This window comes from Ahaetulla prasina, chromosome 4 (assembly GCF_028640845.1).
Source record: "Ahaetulla prasina isolate Xishuangbanna chromosome 4, ASM2864084v1, whole genome shotgun sequence".
In the NCBI taxonomy this organism is placed as follows: domain Eukaryota; kingdom Metazoa; phylum Chordata; class Lepidosauria; order Squamata; family Colubridae; genus Ahaetulla; species Ahaetulla prasina.
In genome coordinates, this window is record NC_080542.1 from 44637159 (window position 1) to 44664549 (window position 27391).

General features: G+C 38.7%; 1 protein-coding gene across 2 annotated transcripts in view; it reads right to left on the reverse strand.

The window, feature by feature from the left end:
- Positions 1–1041: 1041 nt before the first annotated feature.
- Positions 1042–27391, reverse strand: part of GSDMA (gasdermin A) — a 33680-nt gene continuing 7330 nt past the window's right edge. For both annotated transcript variants that reach the window (XM_058183118.1, XM_058183117.1), the window contains exons 2-13: positions 24296–24532; positions 19608–19788; positions 18874–19039; positions 18672–18765; positions 16127–16165; positions 14239–14265; positions 13895–13927; positions 11204–11230; positions 8672–8814; positions 6156–6306; positions 3662–3735; positions 1042–2165 (exon numbers count right to left, since the gene is read on the reverse strand). In XM_058183118.1, coding sequence (XP_058039101.1) covers positions 1926–2165; positions 3662–3735; positions 6156–6306; positions 8672–8814; positions 11204–11230; positions 13895–13927; positions 14239–14265; positions 16127–16165; positions 18672–18765; positions 18874–19039; positions 19608–19788; positions 24296–24512 — 1392 coding nt within the window. In that variant the 5' untranslated portion in view covers positions 24513–24532 and the 3' untranslated portion in view covers positions 1042–1925. The remainder of the gene's footprint in view (positions 2166–3661; positions 3736–6155; positions 6307–8671; positions 8815–11203; positions 11231–13894; positions 13928–14238; positions 14266–16126; positions 16166–18671; positions 18766–18873; positions 19040–19607; positions 19789–24295; positions 24533–27391) is intronic.

A 27391-nucleotide genomic window follows, 5' to 3' on the forward strand; every position in this document is an offset into this window, starting at 1 on the left:
ACAAAAGGGTCTTCAATCTCCTGCTCCAAACCCTCTGGTTATGCAGCTGCCTCATGGAGTTGCATTTTTATAAAAATGTAGCTGCTTGGTAGTTATGCTTCCATGACCTATTGACAAATGCTAGAGTGAAAAATATTTTTCACGTGACTACTTAAAGCCACATAAAAATGTAATTTCAGTTACTGGCTGTGATATTGATCTGGGTCTGAAGGAATGTTTAAATATGGGGAGAAATGATTTCCGTAGTCATGTAGTTCATACTATAGGTGCTGTTTTACAGTTTATTTTAATTTTATCATAGTTCTTTTATATTTGTCAGTAACAGTTATGCAAGTCCTCTCTTCAAACATGAACTGAGGAGAAGGGGCTTGGAAGAGAGATTGTGACAGAAGTAACGTACAACTAATTACACCAATGTAATACGAACTAGATTTAAAATGCAATTCTTTATCCATTTCTGAAATGTCTTATATTCTAAAATGAGAAGATGGGGCAATATGTTTATGGTTTAGATTTAATAATATGTTTAAGGACATTTAATTTTATATTGAAATCATATAAAGGTCCACCACTTTCAACCATAATTGAAACTATTTGCTAAGCAATGTAGTAGTTAAATTTGTTTTGCCCAATTTTATGATCTTTTTGCTGCAGTCATTAAATGAATCACGTGATAATTAAGAAAATCCAGTCTGAATGTATGTGCAAGGATCTGTCATAAGTAACTTTTTTCACCAGTTCTCAATTTCAAATGGCTGTTAAATAAAGGCTCATTATGTTAGAGACTACCTGCAAATCTAGTTTTCCTTGGTTTTTCTTTTTCTCCTTATCTTTAGTGATTATTTTAATCACTGTAATGGTTTCTGACTGGCCTTAATCTAAGCCATACTACAAATGATATAAGTTTTGTGTGAATGCAGTTACGGAAAATTGAATGCAAGTAGTAAATACCTAATATAAATTGATATTCTCAGGCAAGCTTCTGTAAGATTTTAAAATTTCCAAAATTTATACTCACTAATTCAACAGACAACTCTGATGTACAAACAAAGAATTTATTGAATTGCACTGGAAAGGCAGGCCTCCACATCCCTTCCCAATTTGGATTAAAATCGTGAAATGCACTTTTCAAGTTTCACATCATGGATTTATACATTTCAACACAATATACGTGTTCCACACAATATACGTCATGCCTAAGATCCCTCACATTCTGTGATTATGAAAAACATGATTACCCGGGATGAAATCCAGCAGGTTCTGACAGCTTCTGGAGAACCGGTAGTGGAATTTTGAGCAGTTTGGAGAACCGGTAGCGTAAATTTTGAGTAGTTTGGAGAACTGGCAAATACCCCCTTTGGCTGGCCCCAGAGTGGGCTGGGAATGGTGTTTTTGCAATATCCTTCCCCCAGGAGTGGGGAGGGAATGGGAATTTTGCAATATCCTTCCCCTGGAGTGGGGTGGGAATGGAGATTTTGCAGTATCCTTCCCCTGCCACGCCCACCAAGCCACACCACTCCCACCAAGCCATACCCACAGAACCTGTAGCAAAAAAAATTGGATTTCACCATTGGTGATTACCCCTGCCTTGTTACAACAGGATCTATCTTATCTTGTCTTTTACCATTTGTCCGGATCGTGGGCTTACTTCCTTGAACATTCAGATCGAGTTGACACACAGTGATTAGCTCTTTATCATTTGTGTTTTTTATTTGGCCTTGATACTGAGGCTTGCAGTAAGAGTTATTGACAAAGTATTTTATAATTTTTCCGATACATTTTATAAAAGAGTAACTTTCCATCCATTCTCACACTTCCTTTTAAATAAGGCTATCAGATTACAACCTTCATTTTGAATATATTAGACTGCTGCATTTGTGCATGATTCTTTTCTATCTGCAAACACGCTGATTTACAAGAATGGCTTAAAAACTTTTCTTAGATAGAAGATCAATTGCAAATAGAGCCACATATAGTGCAGGGAGTGCTGAAGAAGCATCAGGGTGTACAGTTCCAGTAACAGTGCATCCACTTTGTTGAATGGATATTCCACTTATTTCTTCAATTAATGCTCCAGTTATATCCCATTCCTCTTCAGGTAACTGCTGGACTTTTATAGCAAAATCCTGTTTTTTATTCCAGAAATATTCTAGGATTCCTCCAACCTTTGGGAACAAGAAACAAATAAAATAGAATTTGCAGTACTTGATCAGTAACATACACATGTTGAAAATCAATTGAGGCCAATATAAAATGCAGCGTGTATGTGAAAGTTTCAAATTGGCAATGCTATAACCTTCTAATTGCCCCAGTCTTATTGGAAGCGATGCAATTCTGCTTTGAGGATCCTGAAAATATTTTAAGCATGAAACACCAGTATGGTAACAGTCAAATGATCTATTTCAATCTCAAAATAACATAATAACAGAGTTGGAAGGGATCTTGGAGGTCTTCTAGTCCAACCCCCTACCCATGCAGGAAAACCTACACCATTTCAGACAAATGGCTATCCAACATTTTCTTAAAAATTTCCAGTGTTGGAGCATTCACAACTTCTGGAGGCAAGTTGTTCCACTTATTGATTGTTCTAACTGTCAGGAAATTTCTCCTTAGTTCTAAGTTGCTTCTCTCCTTGATTAGTTTCCACCCATTGCTTCTTGTTCTACCCTCAGGTGCTTTGGAGAATAGTTTGACTCCCTCTTCTTTGTGGCAGCCCCTGAGATATTGGAACACTGCTATCATGTCTACCCTAGTTCTTCTTTTCATTAAACTAGACATATCCAGTTCCTGCAACCGTTCTTCATATGTTCTCCAAATGTTTGGATTTGAAACAGTCTGCATACCAATAAATTGTATCAGTTCTAGCCAAACAGGTAGTCCATCTACAGGTAGTCCATTTACAACCTTTGGTCTAGCTACATTAAGATTACATCAGTACTGGGGAAAAATGACTTAGGACTGGTCCTTATACTTGCAACATTGCAGCATTGACACAGTCATAGATCAGGTCCTTGGCACCTGTCATGTATTTAACAATGTTGGCAGTGTTCTGGAGTCATGTTGTCATCATTTGCCATTTTCTCTATTGGCTTCCAAGAAGCCAAGTCAATGGGGGAAGCTGGATTCACTTACTTACTGCAGTGATTTACTTAACATCCATGGCAAAAGTGGTGATAAAATCAGTCATAAAATTGGGTCACAAAATCAATCATAAATAGCGGCCATAATATTGAGTGTGACTTACTTAGTAACTGCCCTACATAATAACAGAAACACTGGTACCAATTGCGGGCATAAACTGAGGACTACCTGTTCTGAATGCCTTAATGTTTTATTAGCATAGAAATACAATAGAAACCCAAAGTTCACTTAACATTGCTGTTCTACAATAAATAAGCAGAAGATATAGCCTTGTACATATAGCCTTTTAGTTCAGCTAGAGCAGGGGTGTCAAACTGGCGGCCCATGGGCCAAATGCATCATGCAAACACCACCTGGGTTCTGCAGAGGCAAAAAAAATCGCGATACATCACATGATGTCATGTGACGCGATCAAATTTGACACTTGTGAGCTAGAGGAAACACGTGTAATATCTTAATGCCTCAGAGAAGAATGAACGTTAAATAAAGCAAATTATTTTTGCTTTAGAAGTTGTCTTACCAGGTTCAGTTGCTGGGATACAATCTTTTTTTCCATAGATTCTACCAATAGCATTATCTGGAACTCTGTCAGTTCTGGATTTTATAGAAAACAAATTGAGAAAATAGGTCTGTTCTAGAAAATGTTACATCAAAAATAACTGCCCAAAATTTCTGTAGAAGTACCATATTTTTTTGCACTATAAGGCGCACCGGACCATAAGACGCACATTAGCTTTAGAGGAGGAAAACAAGAACAATTGCCTCTGCCTCCCAGCATCATCTGGCTTGCAGCAAACGGCAAACAGCCTGGTCAGCTTTAGCATGTTATAGCACCCCCAGCACATGGCTTGTCAAGGCTCCACTCCATTGTGGCCACCACTGGTCAACTGAGCTGAGTTGCTGCCGCTGCCAGATGACACTGGAGGCTACGCTGCTGAGCTGCTGATTTGTGGTTGGATCGGCCTCCCGAAATACTACCAATCAGCTGTTCTAGATGGCAGGGATTGCCAGTCACCGCCGCTGCTTGCCACCACTGCCATAAGGCGATGATTGGTGGTGGTGGTGATTGGTGGTGACGGCGACGATCCCCACTGCCTAAAACAGCTGATCGTTGGTATTCTGGGAGGCCGATCCAACTGCAAATCAGCTGCTTGGTAGCAAAGATTCCAGCGTTCCCTGACAGCAAACAGTGGCAGTGTTGACAGGCGGCGGCAGCAGTGACAGGTGCCAGTGGTGAATTCTGCCACCATACCAATCCCCCTCTCCCCGCCATAATACTCACTTTGTAAGACACAGACATTTCCACCTACTTTTTTGGGAGGGGGAAAGTGCATCTTACAGTGCAAAAATACAGTAATTATTTATTCTCAATTGGAAGAGATGATTTAGATTAATTTGAAATTAATAACCCTTACATTATCTACGGCAAATTCTAAACTGGAATGTGTAACCAGTATAAATAAATGAAACTGGATTAACTATATTAAATCACACAGCAGTTGTGATTCCTGGCAACTTACCTTTCAGTGGTCAATTACATCAGTATCATATTAAGCCAGGCTCATATATTTCTAGCTTATTATTGTGTGTGAATTCAGCCATTGTGAATTCACAAAGTGAAAAACCATTTAATAAATTTCGATCAAGTTTATTATCAACAAAGTTTATTGGCTCTTAACCATGGTTTATTCTAATCATGGTTTATTAAATAAGCCATAGCTGTGTTCATAGAGTTTGTAAAGCCATTATGAATTAACACTACCATGTGTAAGGTTGCATGTCTAAGGCTGATATCCACTGAATTTTTTTGTTGTTCAATTTAATCCTAGATACAACTAACATCTATAATAACATTTATAATGAAGGTTACCCATTAAGAAACCTTTTGGGGACATGTTTTCAGATTTTTTTATGCCATGTATGAGCAGTGTCTGCCCATCCAACGATGGACCTATGGAAATGTACAAATAGTCTTCATTTAGCACTTGCCTCATTTAGCAACCATTCGGAATTAAAATGGTGATAAAAAAGTAACTTTTTGACTAATCCTCACATTTACAATATGTACAGGTCTATAAAGCAAAGGAAAGCTGAAGTAAGATTATAAGCGTGGTAGAGGTTTTCATTGGCAACTGCTTCTCTTAATTAGTGAACTGAAGTCCCAGTTAGGATCACTAAACAATGACTCCCTTGTTGCTTCAATAGACTTCAGCAGATTTTGGCATACCTATGCATTTCCAGATGAAGATGTTCTATCTGTATGGGACATAACTCCCTGCACCCTGATTATGTGTAGGATTTATTTAAAACAAGGTAGGCGATATTGGAAATCTCTCTTCCCCCACCCCCCGCCTATACTCTTGCATCATGGCTCTAGTTCTGATTGGGTCATGGTGCAATTGTTTTTTAAGGTCTTTCTTCTGTTTTGGTTGAAAATAATAGTAGTAGCTTGTCAGCCTCCGCACAAAGTTAGCTAATGTACTGGTCCAGGAAGTGGTATCCAAATAAGCTGGGGTGAAATCCAGCAGGTTCTGACAGGTTCTGGAGAACCAGTAGCGGAAATTTTGAGTAGTTCGGAGAACTGGCAAATACCATCTCTGGCTGCCCCAGAGTGGGCTGGAAATGGAGATTTTGCAATATGCTTCCTCCAGGAGTGGCGTGGGAATGGAGATTTTGCAGTATCCTTCCCCTGCCACGCCACCAAGCCTTGGCCATAGAATTGGTAGTAAAAAAATTTGGATTTCACCACTGCAAATAAGTAATTAATTATCTCATCTCTGATCAGTTAATAAATCTTATTTGTGGTCACTTAAACAACAGATAGATATTTGTACAACACCACCTTACAAATTTTTATTTAATTATACTTTGTATTTCTTAACTTCTTAATGTCTTCCTCAGAGAGGGAAAGGGAGAATTTAGAAAAGATGTGTTTGTCTTCCAATTTTAAGCTCTTAGGCTAAAATTTAGTGAATTATTAATGACCATTGTGATTTGAAAGAGATTATTTTTACCATCAAGAGCCTGAAGAAAATAGAGGGTAGCCTCAGCAAGTTCAGTGACAATTGCTCCTTTGACATCTTGCAAGTTGTCCATCAGATCCTTAAACTCTGGTTTGTCCATATTTACTTTAAATTGTTCAGGGTCCTCAAGAACCTGTTCCAGCTAGAGGTTTGAGTTGGAGAAACAGGCAAGAAAATAATATTTTACAGATGGATTTGGTGGTACACATGTATATGGATGGGTTGCTGTAATGTGAGAATTGAAACTGAATACTACTGTCCATTGGGAATCTAAATGAATTTTTAAACTATAAAGTAAAGCTTAAGACCATAGGGAAAAATACTTTTTAAAATTTGTGACGGAGGAAACGTAAGTCATTCTTTTCAAAACCTTTTCTAGTGTTAGGCGAAAAGGATATTGTGACTTTTTGTAACTGACAATTGGCAGCCTCACAGTGTAACTTCCTCCTTCCTGTCTGCCAGATCCTCTTGAGCTTCCCCCAAATGCTCTTTTGAGAGAAATAGTTTTTTTTATATATATATATATATATATATATATATATATATATATATATATATATATATATATATATATATATATATATATATCTGATATTGTAATGTCCTTCCTGTTAAAGATTACTTCAGCTTTAATTGCAATAATACAAGAGCAACCAACAGATTTAAACTTAATGTTAACCGCTTTAATCTAGATTGCAGAAAATATGACTTCTGTAACAGAATCATCAGTGCTTGGAATACTTTACCTGACTCTGTGGTCTCTTCCCATAATCCTAAAAGCTTTAACCAAAAACTTTCTACTATTGACCTCACCCCATTCCTAAGAGGAGCATAAGGGGCGTGCATAAGCGCACAAACGTGCCTACTGTTCCTGTCCTATTGTTTTTCTTTTCTTCTTCCTATATATATATATATATATGCTTATACCTCCTAATTTTTACTCATATATATGTTTATATACTATATAATCTTTTTATATGATGTTGTGACAAAATAAATAAAATAAAATAAAAAATGATATTTGAGAGTTGGAAAACCTGGCAGATGTTTAGGTCTCAGAATCCAATAATCCAAAAAATTAAGGTAACCAGACTTTCCATAAGGAAAGTCATGCATGAATGCTACTTATTATAAAGTTATAGTAACAGAAATAATACTATAATTCATGACTTTGGTTTTCTAGCGTGGTCTAGTCTACCTAGAAGAATTGACATTAATCCTGCACATATCAGTGTGCTTCCCCTCCTTTTCTTTTATCTTCATGAGAACTCAAAACTTTTGTCTGAGATGCTTACTCAGGTTACAGTTGTGCACTAGGTTCAGATATTTTTGATCTAATGGTTGTCTTGGTTGTGGCTCTTCTTCCTGTTCCTCAAGATTATTCTTTTTGCCCATCATAGGATCTTTGGAAAAATTCATCTTGTGAGCCAGTTCTGGACTGGAAGGCCTTGGTCACTTATGACTTAATGGTAAAGATTCCCCCACCCATGTGTGCTAGTTGTTTTCTGGCTCTAGGGGCGATGCACATCTTCGTTTATAAGCCGAGGAGCCAACACTGTCCGAAGACATCACCGCTAGCGGCATGACTCAATGCCAAAGGCATGGAGCACTGTTACCTTCCCACCAAAGTGGTCCCTATTTTTCTATTTGTATTTTTACTTGTGCCTTAGTCACCTCCAAATTGCATTACTGCAATGCATTCCATATGGGGGCCCTTGAAGGCCACCTAGAAACAGAACTGTTCCAGAATGCAATGCCACACACAGTTCTGGGTGTCCTATGATTCACCCAACTTACACCACTACTGCATGAGCTTTAGTAACTCTTAATTATTCCTGGGTACAATCCAAGGTGCTGGTTATTACTTTTAAAGGCTAACATGCCTCAGGACCAGATTGTACCCAGGACTGTTTTCCCCCAGTTGTTATTTGTCTATCCCAGAAAGAGATAGGCTGGGGAGCGCCAAGTCCTTTCCTTAAATACTGTCATCTCATGGGACCTTGGAGGCATGTCTTCTCTAGTCACCATACTCTTTGGATTAGGCTCCTATCACAGATGCCTGAAATTTGATTTCCCCCAAGCATTGGACTAGCAAGCATGCTGGGTCAGGTTAATAGATTATTTGGCCTATGGAAGGCAGGTACATGGAAGGCAGGATGGTTTGGTTTTCATTCTTGTTTTTACTGGTTGTTGTCAGCTGCCTGGGGATCATTATACAAGAAATATAAATTCTGTAAGCAAGTAAATAAATAAATAAATAAATTTGGTAATGGCAGCAAAGAAATCTTGGGCCTCAGTTATTAAAACATAGTTGCTGATTGAAAGACAAATAGGGAAGCCTCATGAGAGAATTCAGCTATTGACTTCTTCAGTGAGAAATCTTTGAAGAGGTCAGCAGTTATATAACAATATACTCTTGTATAGCTCATATACAGCTGCTACAGTTATGTAGAACTATGAGAAGCAAAGGAAATTAACCACAATATTAACAACAGAAAGTTCTTTACCTGGAGCTCCAGTTCTCCCAAAAGGTCACTTTTCTCCATTAGAACCACAAAGCTAGCTAGAAATTTGCCACGCAGGTTTGAAGACATTAAAGAAAATGGTACATATTCTTTCTCAACTTCCCTTCGAAGGTTTTTCCTATTGTCTTCCCAAACAGAGACAAAAGTTTAAAATCAGTGTTTGCTGTTCTTAACCTGGCTAATGCCCAGAAGAAAAAAATGTGGATAAAGTAGAAGGGAAAGGGAAAATTGGTATATTCATTGCCTTACGTTGTATATGAAAAAAGCAGGATAAAAAAATCTAAAAAATAAAAATTTGGATATTGTTTTAATTGAGACAGTAATAAATATTCCCAGCATATAGTATCATTTCAGAGCCTTTTAAGTTCTATATTTTTACAGTTTGGTCTCTGAATGAATCATATTGAGTGTTATATTATTATTATTATTATTTCATTAAACATGAAACTCAAGTCAACTGAACATTTAAAAATGCATCACAAAAACCATTGACTGGTGCTAATGGTTGATACGGATTGCTGCCTGCGTCCTAGGTATCAACCAAGTACCTTCTTAAGATGTACGATGCTCCAAGTAGCACTTTTTTTGCAGTTCCGCTGGTGTTATTGCAGGAAGCTGCAACCCCTCGATGCATCCCCCGATGTTGCTGTTGTTGTTGCTGCCATTGTTATTGTTGTTGTTGTTGTTGTTATTATTATTATTATCTCTTCTATTCATCAGACATGAAACTCATTCAACCGAGCATTCAAAAATGTGTCACAAATACCACCAATCGGTGCCAATGGTTGATACGGGTTCCTGCCAGCATCCTAGTTCATCAACACCAGTCAACGGTATCTGTGACACACCTCCAAATTCTCAGCCAACTGAGCCCCATGTTCAATGAACAAAAGAGATAACAACAACAACATCAAGAAACATACCAAGAAATTGTAGCCTCCCGCAATAATAATAATAATAATTATTATTATTATTATCATCTTTATTCATTAAAGTAAATAAATGAACATTCATGAAACTCAGTCAACTGAAACTCAGTCCACTGAATATTCAAAAATGCATTACAAATACCATGACAGTATACACAGCAAACGAGATAACTATGCTGGATTTTGTATCACAGATCACTAGTCGAACACTTCCTGAGCGTTTAGGACTGCGTGATTTATCGGCGAATTATGCGAGCAGATCCCAGTAAGGTGGCCTTCTGCAGCTGACCAAAGGTGATCTTGTCAGCGCCAGTTGTTTTTAACTGCTTGCCTAGGTCTTTAGGCACAGCTCCCAGTGTGCCGAGTACCACTGGAACCACCTGCACTGGTTTATGCCAGAGTCTCTGCAATTCGATTCTCAAATCTTGATATCTGGTGACTTTTTCAAGTTGTTTCTCATCAATTCTGCTATCACCAGGTATAGCAATGTTGACTATCCACTCTTTTTTCTTTTCCACAATCGTGATATCCGGGTTATTGTGTTCCAAAACTTTATCAGTCTGTATTCTTATTCTTATTCTTATTATTTACACAAAAAGACTGTATACACAGCAAACGAGATAACTATGCTGGATTTCATATCACAGATCACTAGTCGAACACTTCCCATTATTATTATTATTATTATTATTATTATTATTGTTGTTGTTGTTGTTGTTGTTGTTGTTGTTGCAGGCTTCCCAGAAAATTACCAGCATCTGTGATGCTTTCTTCCCTTTTCTTTAAACCCCTTCCCCAGCATCAGGATGGCAAGGTTGACCATAAAGGCTATAGTATGAAACAGCTGAAAGTATGTCTGAGAGAGAGAAGAAGAGAGAGGGAGGTGTATGTTTGTGTGTAGAAACAAAGCAGCCTAAAAAGAATGTTTTTCTCTAGCAGTACTCACAAGGAGTAGTAGTTGGGAGTAGCAATAATAGAGTAGCAGTAACTGTGCAGAAGAGTTAGTAGTGAATAATAGTACATGAGAATGCAAGCAGTTGTATGTTTTGTCCAGGGACCTGTGCTGTTGGATCTTTTGTGTCTTGAGCCCACCAAATTGGGCATTGTTAAAAGAACCTATGACAATATTATCCAAAATATCTCCTTAATTCTGGTGAACACTCATTCAACATTATACAATTTCTGCTCATACAGTGTGACTCTTTCTTGATTTCTGCTCATCCTCCAAACAACATCTACATTGAGGAATTGAAGACTCCATAGGGGAAACTGGATATACATTCTTTTGACTATTTTATTATTCTATACACTGAATGTTCTTGTGAGGCCCATAGTAAACAAATAGGCCTAAGTTATTGTTAAAAGACTTTATCCACTGCGTCAAATGAAGTTATAGACTTTCAATCAAGCTCTACAAAAGACACATATTGGAGAAAAGAATCTTCTTTTCCAGTTAGATTTCCTGTGATTGCTTAATTAGACTTGGATTGACATCTTAAACATACTTGCATAAGGGCAAATAACTCTGAAATGAAGTATGTATATAAGAGAGAGAAATGAAAGAGAGAGGACAAAAAATTTTTACCTCCACTTTCAGACACAAATCCTGGACCTGAAATGTTAAAAGAATTACATCAATAGGATGAAGAAATAGAATGATACGATAACAACATCAATCTCAGACCTGTCAGTTTAGTTGGCCTTCCCATCCAGTCAGGGGCGGGTTTCAAAACCCATAGTTAGCAGTTTGCTCATGGGTGTACCCTCGTGCAATGCTTCTGTGTATGCGCAGAAGTGTCCAGGCAGGTGAGTGGAGCCTTCCGCCGCCACTGCTACCAGTTCGCCTGATACAGGGTTAACCAGTAGTAACCCACCACTGCATCCAGTACAATAAAATTTTTGAAAAAAATCTGTACTTTCTTTCTTACCTACGGTACTTTTGCATATAAAGAACCCCTGTTGTCATCCCATATTTTAGATTTAGAGCAATGATGTGCCAATCATAGCTTTTCAAAAAGTTAATATACTATCTTACAAATTCACTATATTTCACTCACTTGTCCTAAAGCTAGGGACCTGGAATACTCCCCAAATTAAGCCAAATATACATGTCCCAGGATAATGTTGCAGGATCCAATCTGAGTTGGTCACTGGGGCCAGCGGTTTTGTCAGCCCATCCTCAAAGATTTCTTTGTGTACTTTGGGCTGTTGGGTGTGTGCTATTTATATGTTGCCTGTTGTGTGTAGCTGTTTAGAGGTAGATTGGGGAATTGATGGCTGACTTTTAAGTTGTTGGCTATTGTTTCCTTGTGCTGCCAAGCCACCACCTCCTAAGAGTAGTGGGGCCAGCCCTGCTCCATCCCCACCAGCGGCTAGGCAATGCTGCATGTGGGGCATTGAGTGGCTGAGCAGAGAAGCCGCTGTCATGCCACTCCCCCTCACTTCCCTGAGTGGAGAGCCAAGGCCATGCGCTTCCTCACCGGGCTGGCCACCGGCAAAGAAACATGCGGCCAAGAGCTGCTCAATGCCTCATGCACAGCATCGCCTAGCTGCCAGTGGGGATGGAGCAGCCAGCCCAGCTTGGGCTAGGGCTGGCTGGCTGGAGCAGCGTTGCAGCTGAGGCCCCCATGCCAACATTCACCAGCAAGCACAACTTTAGTTAGGCCATTCAAGCCGCCACTGCAGGGCCAGCCGCCTGGCACAAAACCTCATGATTTTTCTCCTCTGAGTCTTCTGTATCATCCTTCCTGCTCAAGCAGGAGTGGGGTCCACGGGAATCATTCCTGCCCATCATGGGCTAGCTGCTCCATCCCCACCAGTGGCTGGGCAATGCTGCATGCGGGGCATTGATCAGCTGTCTGCCCTTGGCTTTTTGCCAGTGGCCAGTTTGGTGAGGAAGTGCATGGCCCGTGCTTTGCGCTTGGGGAAGCAAGGGGGAGTGATGTGATAGTGGCTTCCCTGCTCAGCGCTGACAAGCTATGCACCCATGGTGTCAGTACCAGCATCCCAAGAGAAGAAGAGAAGTTCACCGCTTGCAAGCAGACAAGCAGAGGTATCAAGCGTATGCCGCGCCATGGGAAAAATGAGAGGCCCTGTTGTCCAACAGAGCCTGCTGCTGCTTGAATGGAAGGGGCCAAGGAGAACGGCGAGACTCAGAGAGTAGTAGCTGACTCAGGGCTGCTCAGAAGCCGCCCCCACCGCTGCCAGATGTTTGGGTGCCTCAACTTCAGATCGCTCCCTGCCTCCCTCCCTCCCTCCCTCTCTCTCTCTCTCTCTCTCACTCACACACACACACACACACAGAGGTTGGAGAGCTCTCTTGCTCACTCATTCTCCAAGCAACCCATGCACAGCCTATTTGAGGAAAGGGCACACAGCTGGCTGCGTTTGGCTGCAGGAGGAGGCCTGGGTGGAAGGCGGCTTTTTGTGCAGCATCCCCCTTCCCTCTTTGGGTCGCCCTGCAAGGGGGAGTCTCTGCCTTTGCAGAAACAGGATGAGGGGCTTGTACGGAGGATTGGCGGGGGTGATGTGCTGCCCTCCAGATTGGAGAGCAGGGCAATAGAAGGCTCTGAGGTTTGCTTGGGCAGTCAAGCCAGAGGGAAACTCAAAGCACTGGGGGCTTCAGAAGGACAGAATGTACTTCAGAATGTGCAGCTCCTGGTTCTAACAGTGAGTGACATGAGTGACGTCAAGTTGGCCATGCCCACCTAGTCAGATGCCCACCAAGCCACGCCCACCAAGCCATTCCACAGAACCAGTAGCAAGATATTTTAGATTTCACCATTGATCACACTGGTATATTATGGAAGACCTTCCCACCCGCCGTGAATATCATAAGCATATTTCTGACTTCATGTTTTGTATTAAGACAGAGAGCCAACGAAAATATTTTTTGGGGGATTGTAGAACTAGAGTTAAGAAAGCATCAGTTCAGCTTCTAACTGGCATATTCAGCTTCCTTAATTCCTAGCCAATATGGCTATGAGTGGGCAGCAGGTTGTTCATGATAAACATAAAATTTTTAGGAGAAAAATCCCAAGGCTCTTAATTCCTCTGGTGCTTGCATTTGTGATTGGATCCTTTTGAAATATTAATATTGACTTTTCCCATTTTTACACATGCGCATTGACCAAAATGTATCATGATTTCTGCTATGAAGTTGAACTTCCAGGAAACTGATAACTTCTAGTAATGTAATTTTTTTAATGATACATTTTTCAAAAGTCCCACTAATTGTTTTTCACAAAATTCAATATAAATGAAGAAATCAGTGTACCTTTTACACTCGCACTTTTGCTAAGGTCCTCAACTTTGAAAAAATATAAAAGCAAAAGAAAAAAGTTTATTAGTAATCAATAGAAACATTTTGTATAAGCTAGAAATATTTTAAATGGGTAATATTCATAGTACTTCCCTAGGTAACTTGTATAAATAGCTGCTAAAATTTAGAAGCATCTATTGCAGGCGTTTCATTCTGAATTTAGCAACTCTTTAGATTTCCTGTGTTGCTTAATTAGGCTTGAATTGACATCTTAAACATACTTGCATAAGGGCAAAGAACTCTGAAATGAAATATATATATGAGAGAGAAATGAAAGAGAGCGAACAAAAAAAATTTACCTGCACTTTCAGACGCAAATCTTGTACCTGAAATGTTAAAAGAATTACATCAATAGGATGAAGAAATAGAATGATACAATAACAACATCAATCTCAGACCTGTCAGTTTAGTTGGCCTTCTCATCCAGTCAGGGGCGGGTTTCAAAACCCATAGTTAGCAGTTTGCTCACAGGTGTGCCTTCGTGCAATGCTTCTGCGTATGCGCAGAAGTGTCCAGGCAGGTGAATGGAGCCTCCCGCCGCCACTGCTACCGGTTCGCCTGATCCAAGGTTAACCAGTAGTAACCCACCACTGCATCCAGTATAATAAATTTTTTGAAAAAAATCTGTACTTTCTTTCTTACCTACGGTACTTTTGCATATAAAGAACTCCTGTTGTCATCCCATATTTTAGATTTAGAGCAATGATGTGCCAATCATAGCTTTTCAAAAAATTCATATACTATCTTACAAATTTACTATATTTCACTCACTTGTCCTAAAGCCAGGGACCTGGAATATGTCTTCCCCAAATTAAGGCAAATATGTCCCAGGATAATGTTGCAGGATCCAGTCTGAGTTGGTCACTGGGGCCAGAGGTTTTGTCAGCCCATCCTCAGGGATTTCTTTGTGTGCTTTGGGCTGTTGGGTGTGTGCTATTTATATGTTGCCTGTTGCATGTAGCTTTTTAGAGGTAGATTGGGGAATTAATGGCTGGCTTTTAGAATAGAATAGAATAGAATAGAATAGAATAGAATAGAATAGAATATAATTTTTTATTGGCCAAGTGTGATTGGACACACAAGGAATTTGTCTTGGTGCCTACGCTCTCAGTGTACATTTTAAGTTGTTGGCTATTGTTTCCTTGTACTGCCAAGCCACCACTTCCTAAGAACTGGATAAGCTGGAGGCAAATCAGCACTCCTGATAATTGGCAAGGGGCTTCATTTCCTAGGCTTCAGTCACTTCCCTGTCTGTTTTTATGCCTGCTTGTTCAACAATCTTAGTAGCTGCAAAATTGAATGCATGTACTTGATTATTGTAATGTGAAGTGACAATGAGTTTGGGTCTCCTCATCTGACCGCTTGCTTGTGTTCTTGCAATTTGATAGTTAGCTTCTGCTCCATTTGTCCTACATACTCACAGGCAATCCTTGCAGGGGATCCAGTAGATTATGTTGGAAGTATCTCCCACCTCCAAATGATCTTTACAGTGCATAATTTGTCCTCATACACTTCTATACATATTTCTTGGAGGTCAATATGCCTTAGTAAAGGCAAGATTAGACTTATTTGATTTTTTAAAAAAAACATATAATATGATGCCTAATTTAGATTTAATATACGATACCAAGTTTCCTTTTCTCTCCCAATGAGAATTTGTGCTGTAGTTTCACAGCTGGGCATGGATGTAGAACAGCCTACTTTTTTCTTGTGAAAGTAAATAGGTAGTACTATTTTAAACCTCTGACTTTCTATTTTGTTATCATTACCTAATTGATAAATTCTTATTTTAATGTTTAATGTTCAAGTCCTTCCTCAATCATGCAAGTTCATTTGATGATGTTCAGGCAGCCATTTCTCAGTCATGCCTACTACAGAGGACTGCTGTTTTGACAATAATCTTGGAAGAGGTGTGCTGCTCTGGGCTTCTGGATCCTTCATCTAGATCAGGGTTGTCAAACTCGTGGCGTCACGTTGTTGTCATATGACGTATTGTGACTCCCCCCCTTCACTAAAACAAGGGTGGGCGTGGCTAGCACGTGACACATGTGGCCCATGGGCTGTGAGTTTGACACCCCTGATGTAGATAATGATGTCTACTCTAGAAGCAGTAACTGAATAAAGAATTCAGGTATACCATGATATATTCATTAAAATAGTAAAATAAAATGGCTGAAGTACACTTACCAAAAGTTCCTTTTTTACTACTTGAATAATAAGAAATACCTAAAGTAAAAATTAGGAAAACGCAGTTGTTTACATCATGCTAGCATATGCAAATTTTTGGAAAAAGAACTTATCTGTAATTTTTAAGCTTTCAAAGAAACACTGAGAAAAAGAAACACCTTAATTCTACATTCAAATCTCCCTGCCAAACACATTTTTTGAAAAGAGGGATGAATTATCCCCAGGATAATTGTGCCTCCAAATCCTGCTATGCAGTCTCATTGTAGCCTGGTGAGGGGGCCTCCTGGCAGGGATGAAAAAGAATGCTAAGATGATATGTATGTCAAAATATATACTTCCAAGCAGGGTCATCCAAAGCATGAAAATCATCCCACTATGTCTAAACTAAAGCAAACAGGGACTTATATCAGAGGCAAAATATAGCAAAATGATGGAGATGGAGTTGACTTTAATTGCAAAGAAAATATAATGGACTGTACTGAGGAGGTGGATCCCCAGGAGGGAGGGGGTGCATTCCAGAGGAATAAAAGGCAATTCAGCCTACCACATGTGAGAAAAAGAGGGCAAAGACAGCCCTCCCTAATAGTTCGCAGAGTATATTGTAGATGCAGAGAGTAGAATGAAGGCAACTGGACCAAACTGTGTAATCTGACATGTTTCATTGCTCATCTAAGCAACTCCATTAGTAAGAGCAAAATTAGTTAGGTAGAAAATCATTGGAATGTAAATGTCTCAGATTACAAAGTTTGGTCCAGTTGCCTTGATTCAACCTTTAGATACCTTTGGCTTGGATAGCAATAGCACTTAGACTTATATACTACTTTACAGTGCTTTACAGCCCTCTCTAAGTGGTTTACAGTGTCAGCATATTGCCCCAATAATCTGGGTCCCCATTTTACTGACCTCAGAAGGATGGAAGGCTGAGTCAACCTGGAGCTGGTGGGACTCGATCTGCCAAACTGCTGGCAACCGGCAATCAGCAGAAGTAGTCTGCAGTACTGCATTCTAAGCACTGTGCCATCTTGGCTCAATAAGTGATATTGATAATTGAGTCTTTACTGACATACTGCAATGCAATTTGGGGAGAAATCCCTGAAGTTGGTGTGGCAAGAGTTGGTACATTCTAATGAGTCTCTGACTCTAATTTTGTTCTGACTGATGAAGTTGCTTGGATGATCAATGAAATGCCTCAGACTAACGAAGTTTGGTCCATGATTCAACTTGTAGACCCTTTGGCCTGGATGACTGAGTCTTCATGGACATAAAGGAGTAGATGGTTTAACAATCAAGAGCAAGAAAGTGAGAAGACATGCACATCAGTGGAACTCAAAAAACTTCATAAAATAAATAGCTTCCGAGCCTTCTGTGCTAGAAAAAGGAAATTCTTTGGATCAGGAAATAGGATTGTGGGAGTGTGGAGTCAGGAAAAGATTTTAGAATAATAGTTGATTACACTGCTGACTCATGTTCATTTTGCAATATGGCTGGTTGCAAAAAGGCAAATGAAATTTTGGTTTGCACCAATAGAAGTTAGTTTTTATCACGGAAAGTAGTACTTTGATTTTGATCAAACATTATCTTAAGTATTGTGCCCAGTATAAGTCACTTCCTTTCCAGATATATCCAGAAAGAATAAATAAGTTCAGAGAAAGGAAGTAATGATCAGAGAATTAAAGAAATTAGGAATGTCTGATGGCCTCACTGTTAGAGAAGACTGGGAAAGGCTCTGATAGCATTCTTCAAATACCTATATCAGTAGTCATCAACTTTCAACCATTCTTTTAGTGCCCTATTGAAGTTGCAGTGGCACTGAAAAAAGTGAGTTATGACTGTTTTTCACATGACCATTATAGTATCCTTATGGTCAAATGATCAAAATTCAGACACTTGGCAACTTGCATGTACTTATGATAGTTGCATTGTCCTGGGATTATGTAATCAGCTTTGCAACCTTCTGACAATGCGTCAATGCAAAAGCCAGATTCACTTAACAACACTCTTACTAACTTAACACTGCAGTTATTCACTTAATAACTGTGGCCAGAAAGTTTGTAAAATGGGGCAAAACTCAGTTAACACCTGTTTTGCTTAGCACTGAAAACTTTGGGTTCAATTATGGTTGTAAATCATGGACTACCTGTATGTTATGAAGAAAAGAACATACATAGCTCTCATTCATTCCAGAATCCAGAAATGAAATGATGACTTTAAGTTGTAGGAAAAAAGATTTCAATTGAATTATATAAACAAAACTCTAACAATAAAAGCAGTTGGAAAGTAGAGACTGGAGAGACTGGAAGTAGGAGACACAGGCAGCTGTGCTGCATTGAATAGAAGGTTGAATTCAAATATACCAACATCTGCCTTTCTTGAGAAAATGGATAAAAATGAGAACTGCACTTTATTAGATCAAGTATCTATCCAGCTCACGTCTACCTGTCATCAGCCAACTGCTAAATCTTTGAAACTTTCAACTTGGCTGGAACAGTAACATTTTCAGGAAACTAGTCATTGGCACAAGCCTCAGATAAAAAGAGCCCCTTACCTACAGTTTCTTCTTCTATAAATAATTTCTTAGCTTTGAATGCCAAAATGCACCCCTTTGGAATAGTGATTATTTTCTTCCTATCTCTGGCACCCTAAAAGACAAAATAAAATTTTGGATCAGGTGTATGGGATAAAATAACTTGGTGAGAGGAAAGGCATTTTTTTTCTTTCAATTTCATAATTCACTATTCATATTAGACCTTCAGGCTCAGTTTGATGTAGGCTTTATGAAAGATGCTGCTTTCCACTTTGTCAGTTTCTCCAAACTTTGTCATTTCTACAGCTTCTGCTGATGCAGTGATCACATACAAGTTCCTTTGAAGCTTCTTTGATTGTTTAATAAATGGATGCTCATTGTTGATTTTTCTAAAAAAGAATACATGTATAGACTGCAATAAAATAGACTGCAATTCAATTTATAACTTTTTGGGAACAAAACCCCCAATCCAATTACTATAGGTTCCGTTGCAATAAGTAATCCTATACAGTTGAATTCCTTTCCATTTCCTGTGTACATTTCTGAGCTATATTCTTTACCATATTTGGTTAATGCTTAGAAAGAATTAAATCTTGTTGCAGTTGAAGATTTACAACTGTCTAAAGGCTTTCAATTATATTATATTTTGGAACCAATGACATAGTTCTGTGAATAAATCTGTAATGCTAGGAAGGAAAGAGAAGAAGAGGACCAGCAACAATAAGGTAGATAGACTCAACTGTAGTGGTGATAGATACATCACTGGAAGATTCGAAAGATTAGGTTGGGTACAGCTTCTCTTGTAGGAAAGCTATGCAACTGCTAAAATTGAAACTAATTGAGGTCAATTAATCAGAGACTTTATGTAAAGTACTGTTTTAGAAGAATGGAGAACTTGAGGACAATGTTAAATGTGGCTGGAGTCTTTTTTCATTTGCTTGTTTATGTTATACTTACTTTTCTTTCATCAAAGAATCAAGGTCTTGGATTGGAACATGTATCTTTTTCATCTTTACCGACCTTTCATAAGAAATGCTGACAGCAGTAGTTATTTCAGTGTCAGGTATTCCACTAATATCCCCCTTCAGTGTCCCATCTACAGTGACTTCAAAGGTGAATAACTCTGAATTGTTGAGAACTAGAGAACAAATATTGACAAAAATCATAATGTTAGAAGAAGTACTACAGAAACACATAGAAATGGAGCAGCAGACAACTATTTTAATGAGAGATAGGCAATCCTGGCAGCAAAAGATTCTGTTGATACTGAATCAAACTGTTTCTAACCTAAATCAGCATTATCTAATTAATTACAGTTCATACTAAGAGTTCCAGAAAGTAGGAAATATCTATACTTGCAAGTTGGTATATTTTCAGTTGTTCTTGAAAAAGTACCTTTGAAAGGTAAGAGTGTGCTTTAGAACTTGTTTGTCTGTAAATAATAGATGGTTGTTTCACAACAGCTACTTATATATTCCCCTATGCTTAGGGGAAAAAATATTGCAACGCTACCTTGACAAAGAACTGTTGGGACAAATGGAGTGTTTTGCAATTTCTGATGGCAGATATCAAGGATTATGTTTCCTCTTGTGATATTTGTCACCAAGTCAAGACTGTTTCTAGAAAGACTGTTAGTTTACTCCAGCCCCTACCTTTTTCTTTGGAACGATGAAACTTTTCTATGGGTGTATTACTTGGAACCCTGACAATAAAAGTCTTTTTATTTTTTGCAATGGCCTTTCAGGAGGCGGCATTATTTTTCTAGACCATTTTTTAATATTAGAGATTTAATCAACTATGTGATCTCAGACTGTTACTTTCAATAAACCAATAAAATTTTCGATATAAACTAGGATTCAGAATGTACCCTTCCTACAGTCATGAGACTGCATTTTGGCACTTGGTAACCAGCCTGCATTTATGACCATTTGCAGTGGTCACATGATTTTCAACATTTACATTTTCCCCCTGAAACTAGCATTTACTTCTAGTTTCTAGAAAAACAACAACCCATAGTGAACAATTGGGTCATTTAATGACTGTAGGGTTCACTTAAAGACACTGCAAAAAAGATCATGTGATAGACCACTTTATGATTGTCATGACTTATAACTATAATTATGGGCTCAGTTACAGTTGTAAGTCAAGGACTATATGGATGACCACTTATAGAACTTTCTTCTACAGTAAAAAAAAATACAGTATATTCCTCCATAGACATTTCTTCTTTTTGTGCAAACCTGTGGCTATCATTCCTGAATCTTGCACTAGGTTATATACTCCAACTATAACTAGATTATATACTCCAAGAGCTCTTCCATTAGAAGGATAAAGAAGGCAATCCAACTGTAACCTTTGTAACTGAAATGTAACATTGATAATATTATGGAATAAGATTACTATGGGTTTCTAGGCACTTATATATTTTTTTCTACTAACTGGACTCTAATGCAGTCAGATATTAACACCATGTACTGTAAATAATGGCATTTCTTATGCCCCTTTACCTCAAAGGTGAGACAACAACCTGGTTCTAGTTATCTATCTCTTTTCTCTCTAGGGTCATCAAGTGGATTTAGTTTGACTATATTTCTGTGACTTTTCTCACGGTTAAGGTATGCACTACTCATAATATGTGACAACTTCCACACAGGATTGCTGTGGGTAATTTGGTATGGCTTTCCACTATGTTTTTATCCTTTATCTACCAATCTAAAAAGCTGAACTCAAAATCCATTTTCTCTTCTCAGGTACCTAGCAAATGACCCCAGTAATTCCCTGTGAAGAATCATCTGATCTTCCATTGGGCCTTGCCCCTTATGTTCTAAATATATTCCTCCCCTTCCTTGTATATAGAAAAAAAGAATATGAGGATTGTAATCTGGATTCTAGATGCAGGAGGAGATGTTTTGGATATCTGATTCATTGGAAGAGCTACCCTGGATTTGGGAAAACAAAACTCCACAGCCCATATTTTATACATGTTTCGTGTGAAATTTCCTCATCCAAGTCACAGCTCTGTGATCAATCAACACTATCCATGGACAGTGAAGGGAGTATGTCTGTAGTTTGTTCCCATGGCACCTTGTCAATGGTTTCTTTGCACACAGTATTTGGAAATAAGTCTGAGATGGTGTAAAAGAGTATGGAGATGGCCTTGAAGAAAATATTAAACAGCCTTTAGGTAACCAGATTACAGATCAAACCTATCTCATTTTTTTTCTTCCCTGATTGCCAATGCGTAAGTTTTGTAATGGCATCTATACCATGTCTGACTGAACTCAATTCTAACCCTGGATTACAGTTGTTCAAGCTACTAGTGATCACTCTGTATCTGCTTTGAATACCATGATATGTCATAGTCTACACAGAAACGATTCTCCTTGAAAAGCCAAGTATATAGCCTGGAGATTGTGGTAGATTAGAAACTCCAGCTAGATCGAGGGAAGAGTTAAGAGGGGGCTGAACTTAGAATCCTTGCACTGCAGAAAGCAGCACAGGCCTGATCTCCCCCAGAATCCCTACAGCCTTGTGTGATTATTCCCAAAGGAATACAATTAGTGGTGAGATTCTTGTAACATAGCTGATAATAAATAATAATAAATAATAAAACTTCTGTTTAAGACTATTCATGATTACTTCTCATTGCTGGCGCCTGAAAGACACATCAACACCAGGGGTTCATAATTTTTTGGCTTGTGAACATACTTGGAATTTTGAATGCTTGGGTTAGGCCATAGGATTATCATGGAGAGGACATGCTTACTGATGGAATGATTTCCATATCGGACAAGCTACCGTATTTTTCAGAGTATAAGATGCACCTTTTTCCCCAAAAAAAGAGGGTGAAAATCTGGATATGTCTTATACTCCAATGTAGCCCCACCCAGCTTCTCAAACGGAGGTTTCAGAGACTGAAAAAAGCATCAGAAACGGAGCCCCCAAACAGAGCTTCAGAAAAGAAGCCCCCAAACAGAGCTTCAGAGGCAGAGAAAGGTTTTTTTCTGAAACAAAGTTTCAGAGACAGAAAAAAAAAAAAGCAAAAAAACGCAAGGCACAGAGCTCACATTCCTCACAACCAAGGAAACTTGCTAAAATTCATCTCTGGGAACAGCTGATTGGAGGTATTCCGGGAGGCCAATCCATCTACCAATCAGTTTTCTTATTTTCCTCCCCAAAAACTATATGCAACTTATACTCCGATGCATCTTATACTCTGAAAAATACAGTAATTACAAAACAAACAATCTAACAATAAATCAGGAGGAAAAACAAATGGAGATGCCTGTTGATAAGCTAGCATTCATGGGCACCATTTAGAGCAGTGACGGTAAACATATGACATGTATGTACACCGTGACATTATGGGTGACACATTGGTAATTTACTCCAGCATTCATCAACATCAATAATTATTCTCAAAAGCACGGCCTGTTCTTATATAATTTTCAGAAGTTCTAGAGGCTGCATGAGAATGGGGTATGCCTCCAGACCCTCCACCAATCACGTCAGAAGGCCATGCTCTTTCATCCAGAACTTCTGGAAATTGTGTGAGAATGGGACATGTTTTCACATAGTTTTGCAGAGGCAAAACTATTTTTGCCAAAACAGTGGTTGCAGAAGAGCATTCTCTAAAGCCATTTCACAAATGAAGGCCTGGTGTGACCATAGCAGCCTAGGGTGGTTGGCAGGTGGCCGTTAACAGGAAGAGAACATGGGGCAGATCCTGAGGACCACTGAGTTGCAGGGGCAATCATGCCATTCCCTAAGGCTCTTGCACCTTGAGAAACAGTATGAGGCAGCCCTTTTGAATGGCAGAGGTAACACTAGGACTAAAGTCGAGACACAGGCCTCCACTTCAGGCCTAGCACTGTTGTTGAGTGCCACTGTCTGTGTGCCATTGAGTGCACATTAGGATAGTCTACTGTGTGAGTGGGAGATAGAGATATGAGGGTTTTTGTGTGTGTGTGTGTGTGTGTGTGTGTGTGTGTGTGTGTGTGCGATATGCTAGAAGAGTCAAATTAAACGTCTTCAGAATTTTTGAAACTTCAAACCCAAAAGTTTAATTATCGCTGATCTAGAAAAACAAGCATTACTTATAAAGAGTGCCTTTGATCAGCTTTAATTGATATATGGTGTTTCTATGTGGAAAAATTAGCCCTTAGTTACTTTCTCCAAACTGAAAACATCAATTTTGATCCTTAAATAACCCTCAGTGGGGGAAAAAATGAGTCCAAAACTTGCAACCTCAATAACACCTTGTGATATCATCTCACTCGCCTAACAGAGCTTCAGTAGAAAATAAACCCTATAAAAATGCTTGCTGAGTCTTGTTTTAGACATCATAAATGGATTTTGGATAATCTGTTTTTTCAACTTTGCTATTTATTCCAGTTTTCATAAACATGAGATCAAGGATCCTGAAAGCTTACGATCAGTCACTGAATATTCATTTTTTTATCCTTCCGCCTCTGGAAATTTCTGAGATTTCTAACTTTGTTCGCACATTTTGAGTACATACATACAGATGATACAAAAGTTAGTGTTAAAAATGTACTCTTAATTTTTTTGTACTTTTCTCAAAATGCAACAGACAGATAATCCCATGTAAAAATATATGTATGAGATAGACTCTTGAATATTACCTAGACTTGAAGTGTCATTTCCTGATAACAGCAGATGATGAAACTGGTAATCAGTTTTATGGAAAGGACAGCTTTGCCACCATGATGTCTTCCTTTTCTTTTGTAGCAAGCAAAAGGGCCTAAAATTGTTATGGTCTATCAAGCTGGGTACTGGAAACCAATCTCCTTGTGAGTCTATCATTTTTGCCAAAGATTTAGTTGCATTATAAAATGTCATAGCTGAAGAAGAAATTTTGTCTAAGAGAAGAAATGAGAAAAGAAACAAAATCATAACTGAGTTCACACATCATGCTAAACCCTGGTTTAACAACGGAAAAAATTACAACTGTCTGGGTTCTCACCAACCCAACCTAACCCAAACGCATTATGATTTAGTTCATATTGAATCCATTCGACGAGTTGCAATTTGGAGAAATCTTTTCTCACGTTACCTTGTCACTTGCTAGGCTTAAAACATATACTGCTATTTGCATATTTTGTAAGACTTTGAAGTAATCTGATACAATATTTATTTATTTATTTAATTTTGTCATAACAATATACACAAGCATAACACAAAAAGATTATATAATATATAAACATATATATGAGGAGAAACAAGGAAGTATAAGCATATATATATATATAGGGAAAGAAACAATAGGACAGGAACAGTAGACACGTTTGTGCTCTTATGCACGCCCCTTAAAGTCCTCTTAGGAATGGGGTGAGGTCAACAGTGGATAGATGTTGTTTAAAGCTTTTGGGGTTATGAGAAGAGACCACAGAGTCAGGTAATGCATTCCAAGCACAGATAATTCTGTTACAGAAATCATATTTTCTGCAATCCAAACTGGAGCGGTTGACATTCAGTTTAAATCTATTGGTAGCTCTTGTGTTATTGTAGTTGAAACTGAAGTAGTCATTAGCAAGAAGGACATTACAACGGATGATTCTATGAGCTAAACCCAGGTCCTATCGAAGGCGACAGAGTTCCAAGTTTTCTAAACCCAGGATTTCAAGTCTGGTGGAATAAGGTATTTTGTTGGTTACGGAGGAGTGGAGAACTCTTCTCGTAAAATACCTCTGGACACGCTCAACTGTATTGATGTCAGAAATATGGTATGGGTTCCAGACAGGTGAGCTGTAATCAAGAATTGGCCTAGCAAATGTTTTATATGCTCTGGTCAGTAGTGTGGTGTTTTTGGAAAAGAAGCTACATAGGATTAGGTTAACAACTCTTAGAGCCTTTTTTGCTATGTAGTTGCAGTGGGCTTTGGCACTTAGATTATTAGATATAAAAACTACAAGGTCTTTGACAGGGTGGGGGTCATCTGTAAGGTAATGTCCATCAAGCATGTACTTAGTGATTGGGTTCTTTTTTCCAATAGACTGAGCATTTGCTGGTTGAGATTTGTAGTTGCCAAATTTTAGACCAAGCGGTTAGATGATCAAGGTCTTTTTGAATGATAGATGTATTGTCGGTGGTGTTAAACAGTTTGACATCGTCAGCAAAGAGAACACAGTTACTTGAGATATGGTCACAAAGATCATTTATGTATATTATAAAGAGAGTTGGTCCAAGAACGCTACCTTGAGGAACGCCACTCTTGACAGGAACAGGATTTGATAGAGCATTACCAATTTTAACTACTTGTTGTCTGTTAGACAGAAAAGCAGATATCCAATTGTGTAGGGGTCCTGAAATGCCATAGGATTTTAATTTTAGGAGAAGTTTATCATGTACTACTGAGTCAAAAGCTTTGTAGAAGTCTATGTAGATTGTATCAATTTTTTTGCCTAGATCAAGATTTGTAGTCCATAGGTTTTTACAGTGGAGAAGTTGTAAGTTGCATGATTATTTTTTTCTGAAACCAAATTGTTTATTTGAGAGTAGGTTGTGTATTTCTAAGTGGAAGGTAATGGATTGGTTGATGATGGATTCCATTACTTTGCATGCAACACAGCATAGGGAGATTGGTCTGTAATTTTCAGCTAAGCTGGGGTCGCCTTTTTTGAAGATTGGAATGACTGTGGTTAGAGACCAAAGATTGGGAAGGGAACTGGTTATGAAAGCTTTATCAAAGATTATACTTAGGGGTCCTGCTAAATTAGTAGAAAGCTTTTTTAAGAAGTAAACACATAGTCTGTCAGGTCCAATGGATAGAGATGGTTTCAAGTTGCGAAGAGCTTTTCCAACATTATCTTCTGTGAAATCTATATGTGTTAAGTCGTCATACTCATTGCTTGTACGATTTGGGAATGTCAGGTATGTGTCATCACTGTTAACAAAAACTGAGCCAAAGAATATTACAGTAGTTTTTCCCAAATGTGGGTAGTGGGTTGTTATTTGGAGAACATATAGGTCTTCAGGTGCTGCTGGATAACAACCACCAGTGCAACTCACTACTGTTTGTGCTATTTGGAAATCCTGAAAAATTTTCAAGAATCACAGGGCTGGAAAGGCTGTTGGAGGTCGTCTAGTCCAACCCCGTTCAAGGCAAATGGCTGCCCAATATTTTCTCGAAAACCTCCAACAATGGAACACACACAGCTGTGGGAGGCAAGATAATTATTTTTACAGTAAATTTCTCCTTAGTTCCAGGTGAACACTTTAACCAGCTTGTACCCATTGCTTCTTGTCCTGTCTCAGGTGCCTTCAGGAATAAGTCGACCCCCTCTTCTCTGTGTAGCCCCTCAAGTGCTGAAGACAACTATTTACCCTTAGTCCTTCTCTTAATTAGGCTAGACCTAGCTCCCTTAATAATTGAAGAAAGTAGGGAAAAGCACTAGGCCAATCAGGCTTGAACTAAATCATATCCCCGATGAATACAGTAGGGGTGACAAATAGATTTAAGGAATTAGATCTGATAGACAGAGTGCCTGAAGAACTATGGATGGAGGTTTGCAACATTGTACAAGAGGTAGCAACTAAAACCATCCCAAAGAAAAAGAAATGCAAGAAAGCAAAATGGCTGTTTGAGGAAGCTTTATAAACAGCTGAGGAAAGAAGGGAAGTGAAAGGCAAGGGAGAAAGAGAAAGATACAATCAATTGCATACAGAATTCCAGAAAATAGCTAGAAGAAAGAAGAATGCCTTCTTAAATGAACAGTGCA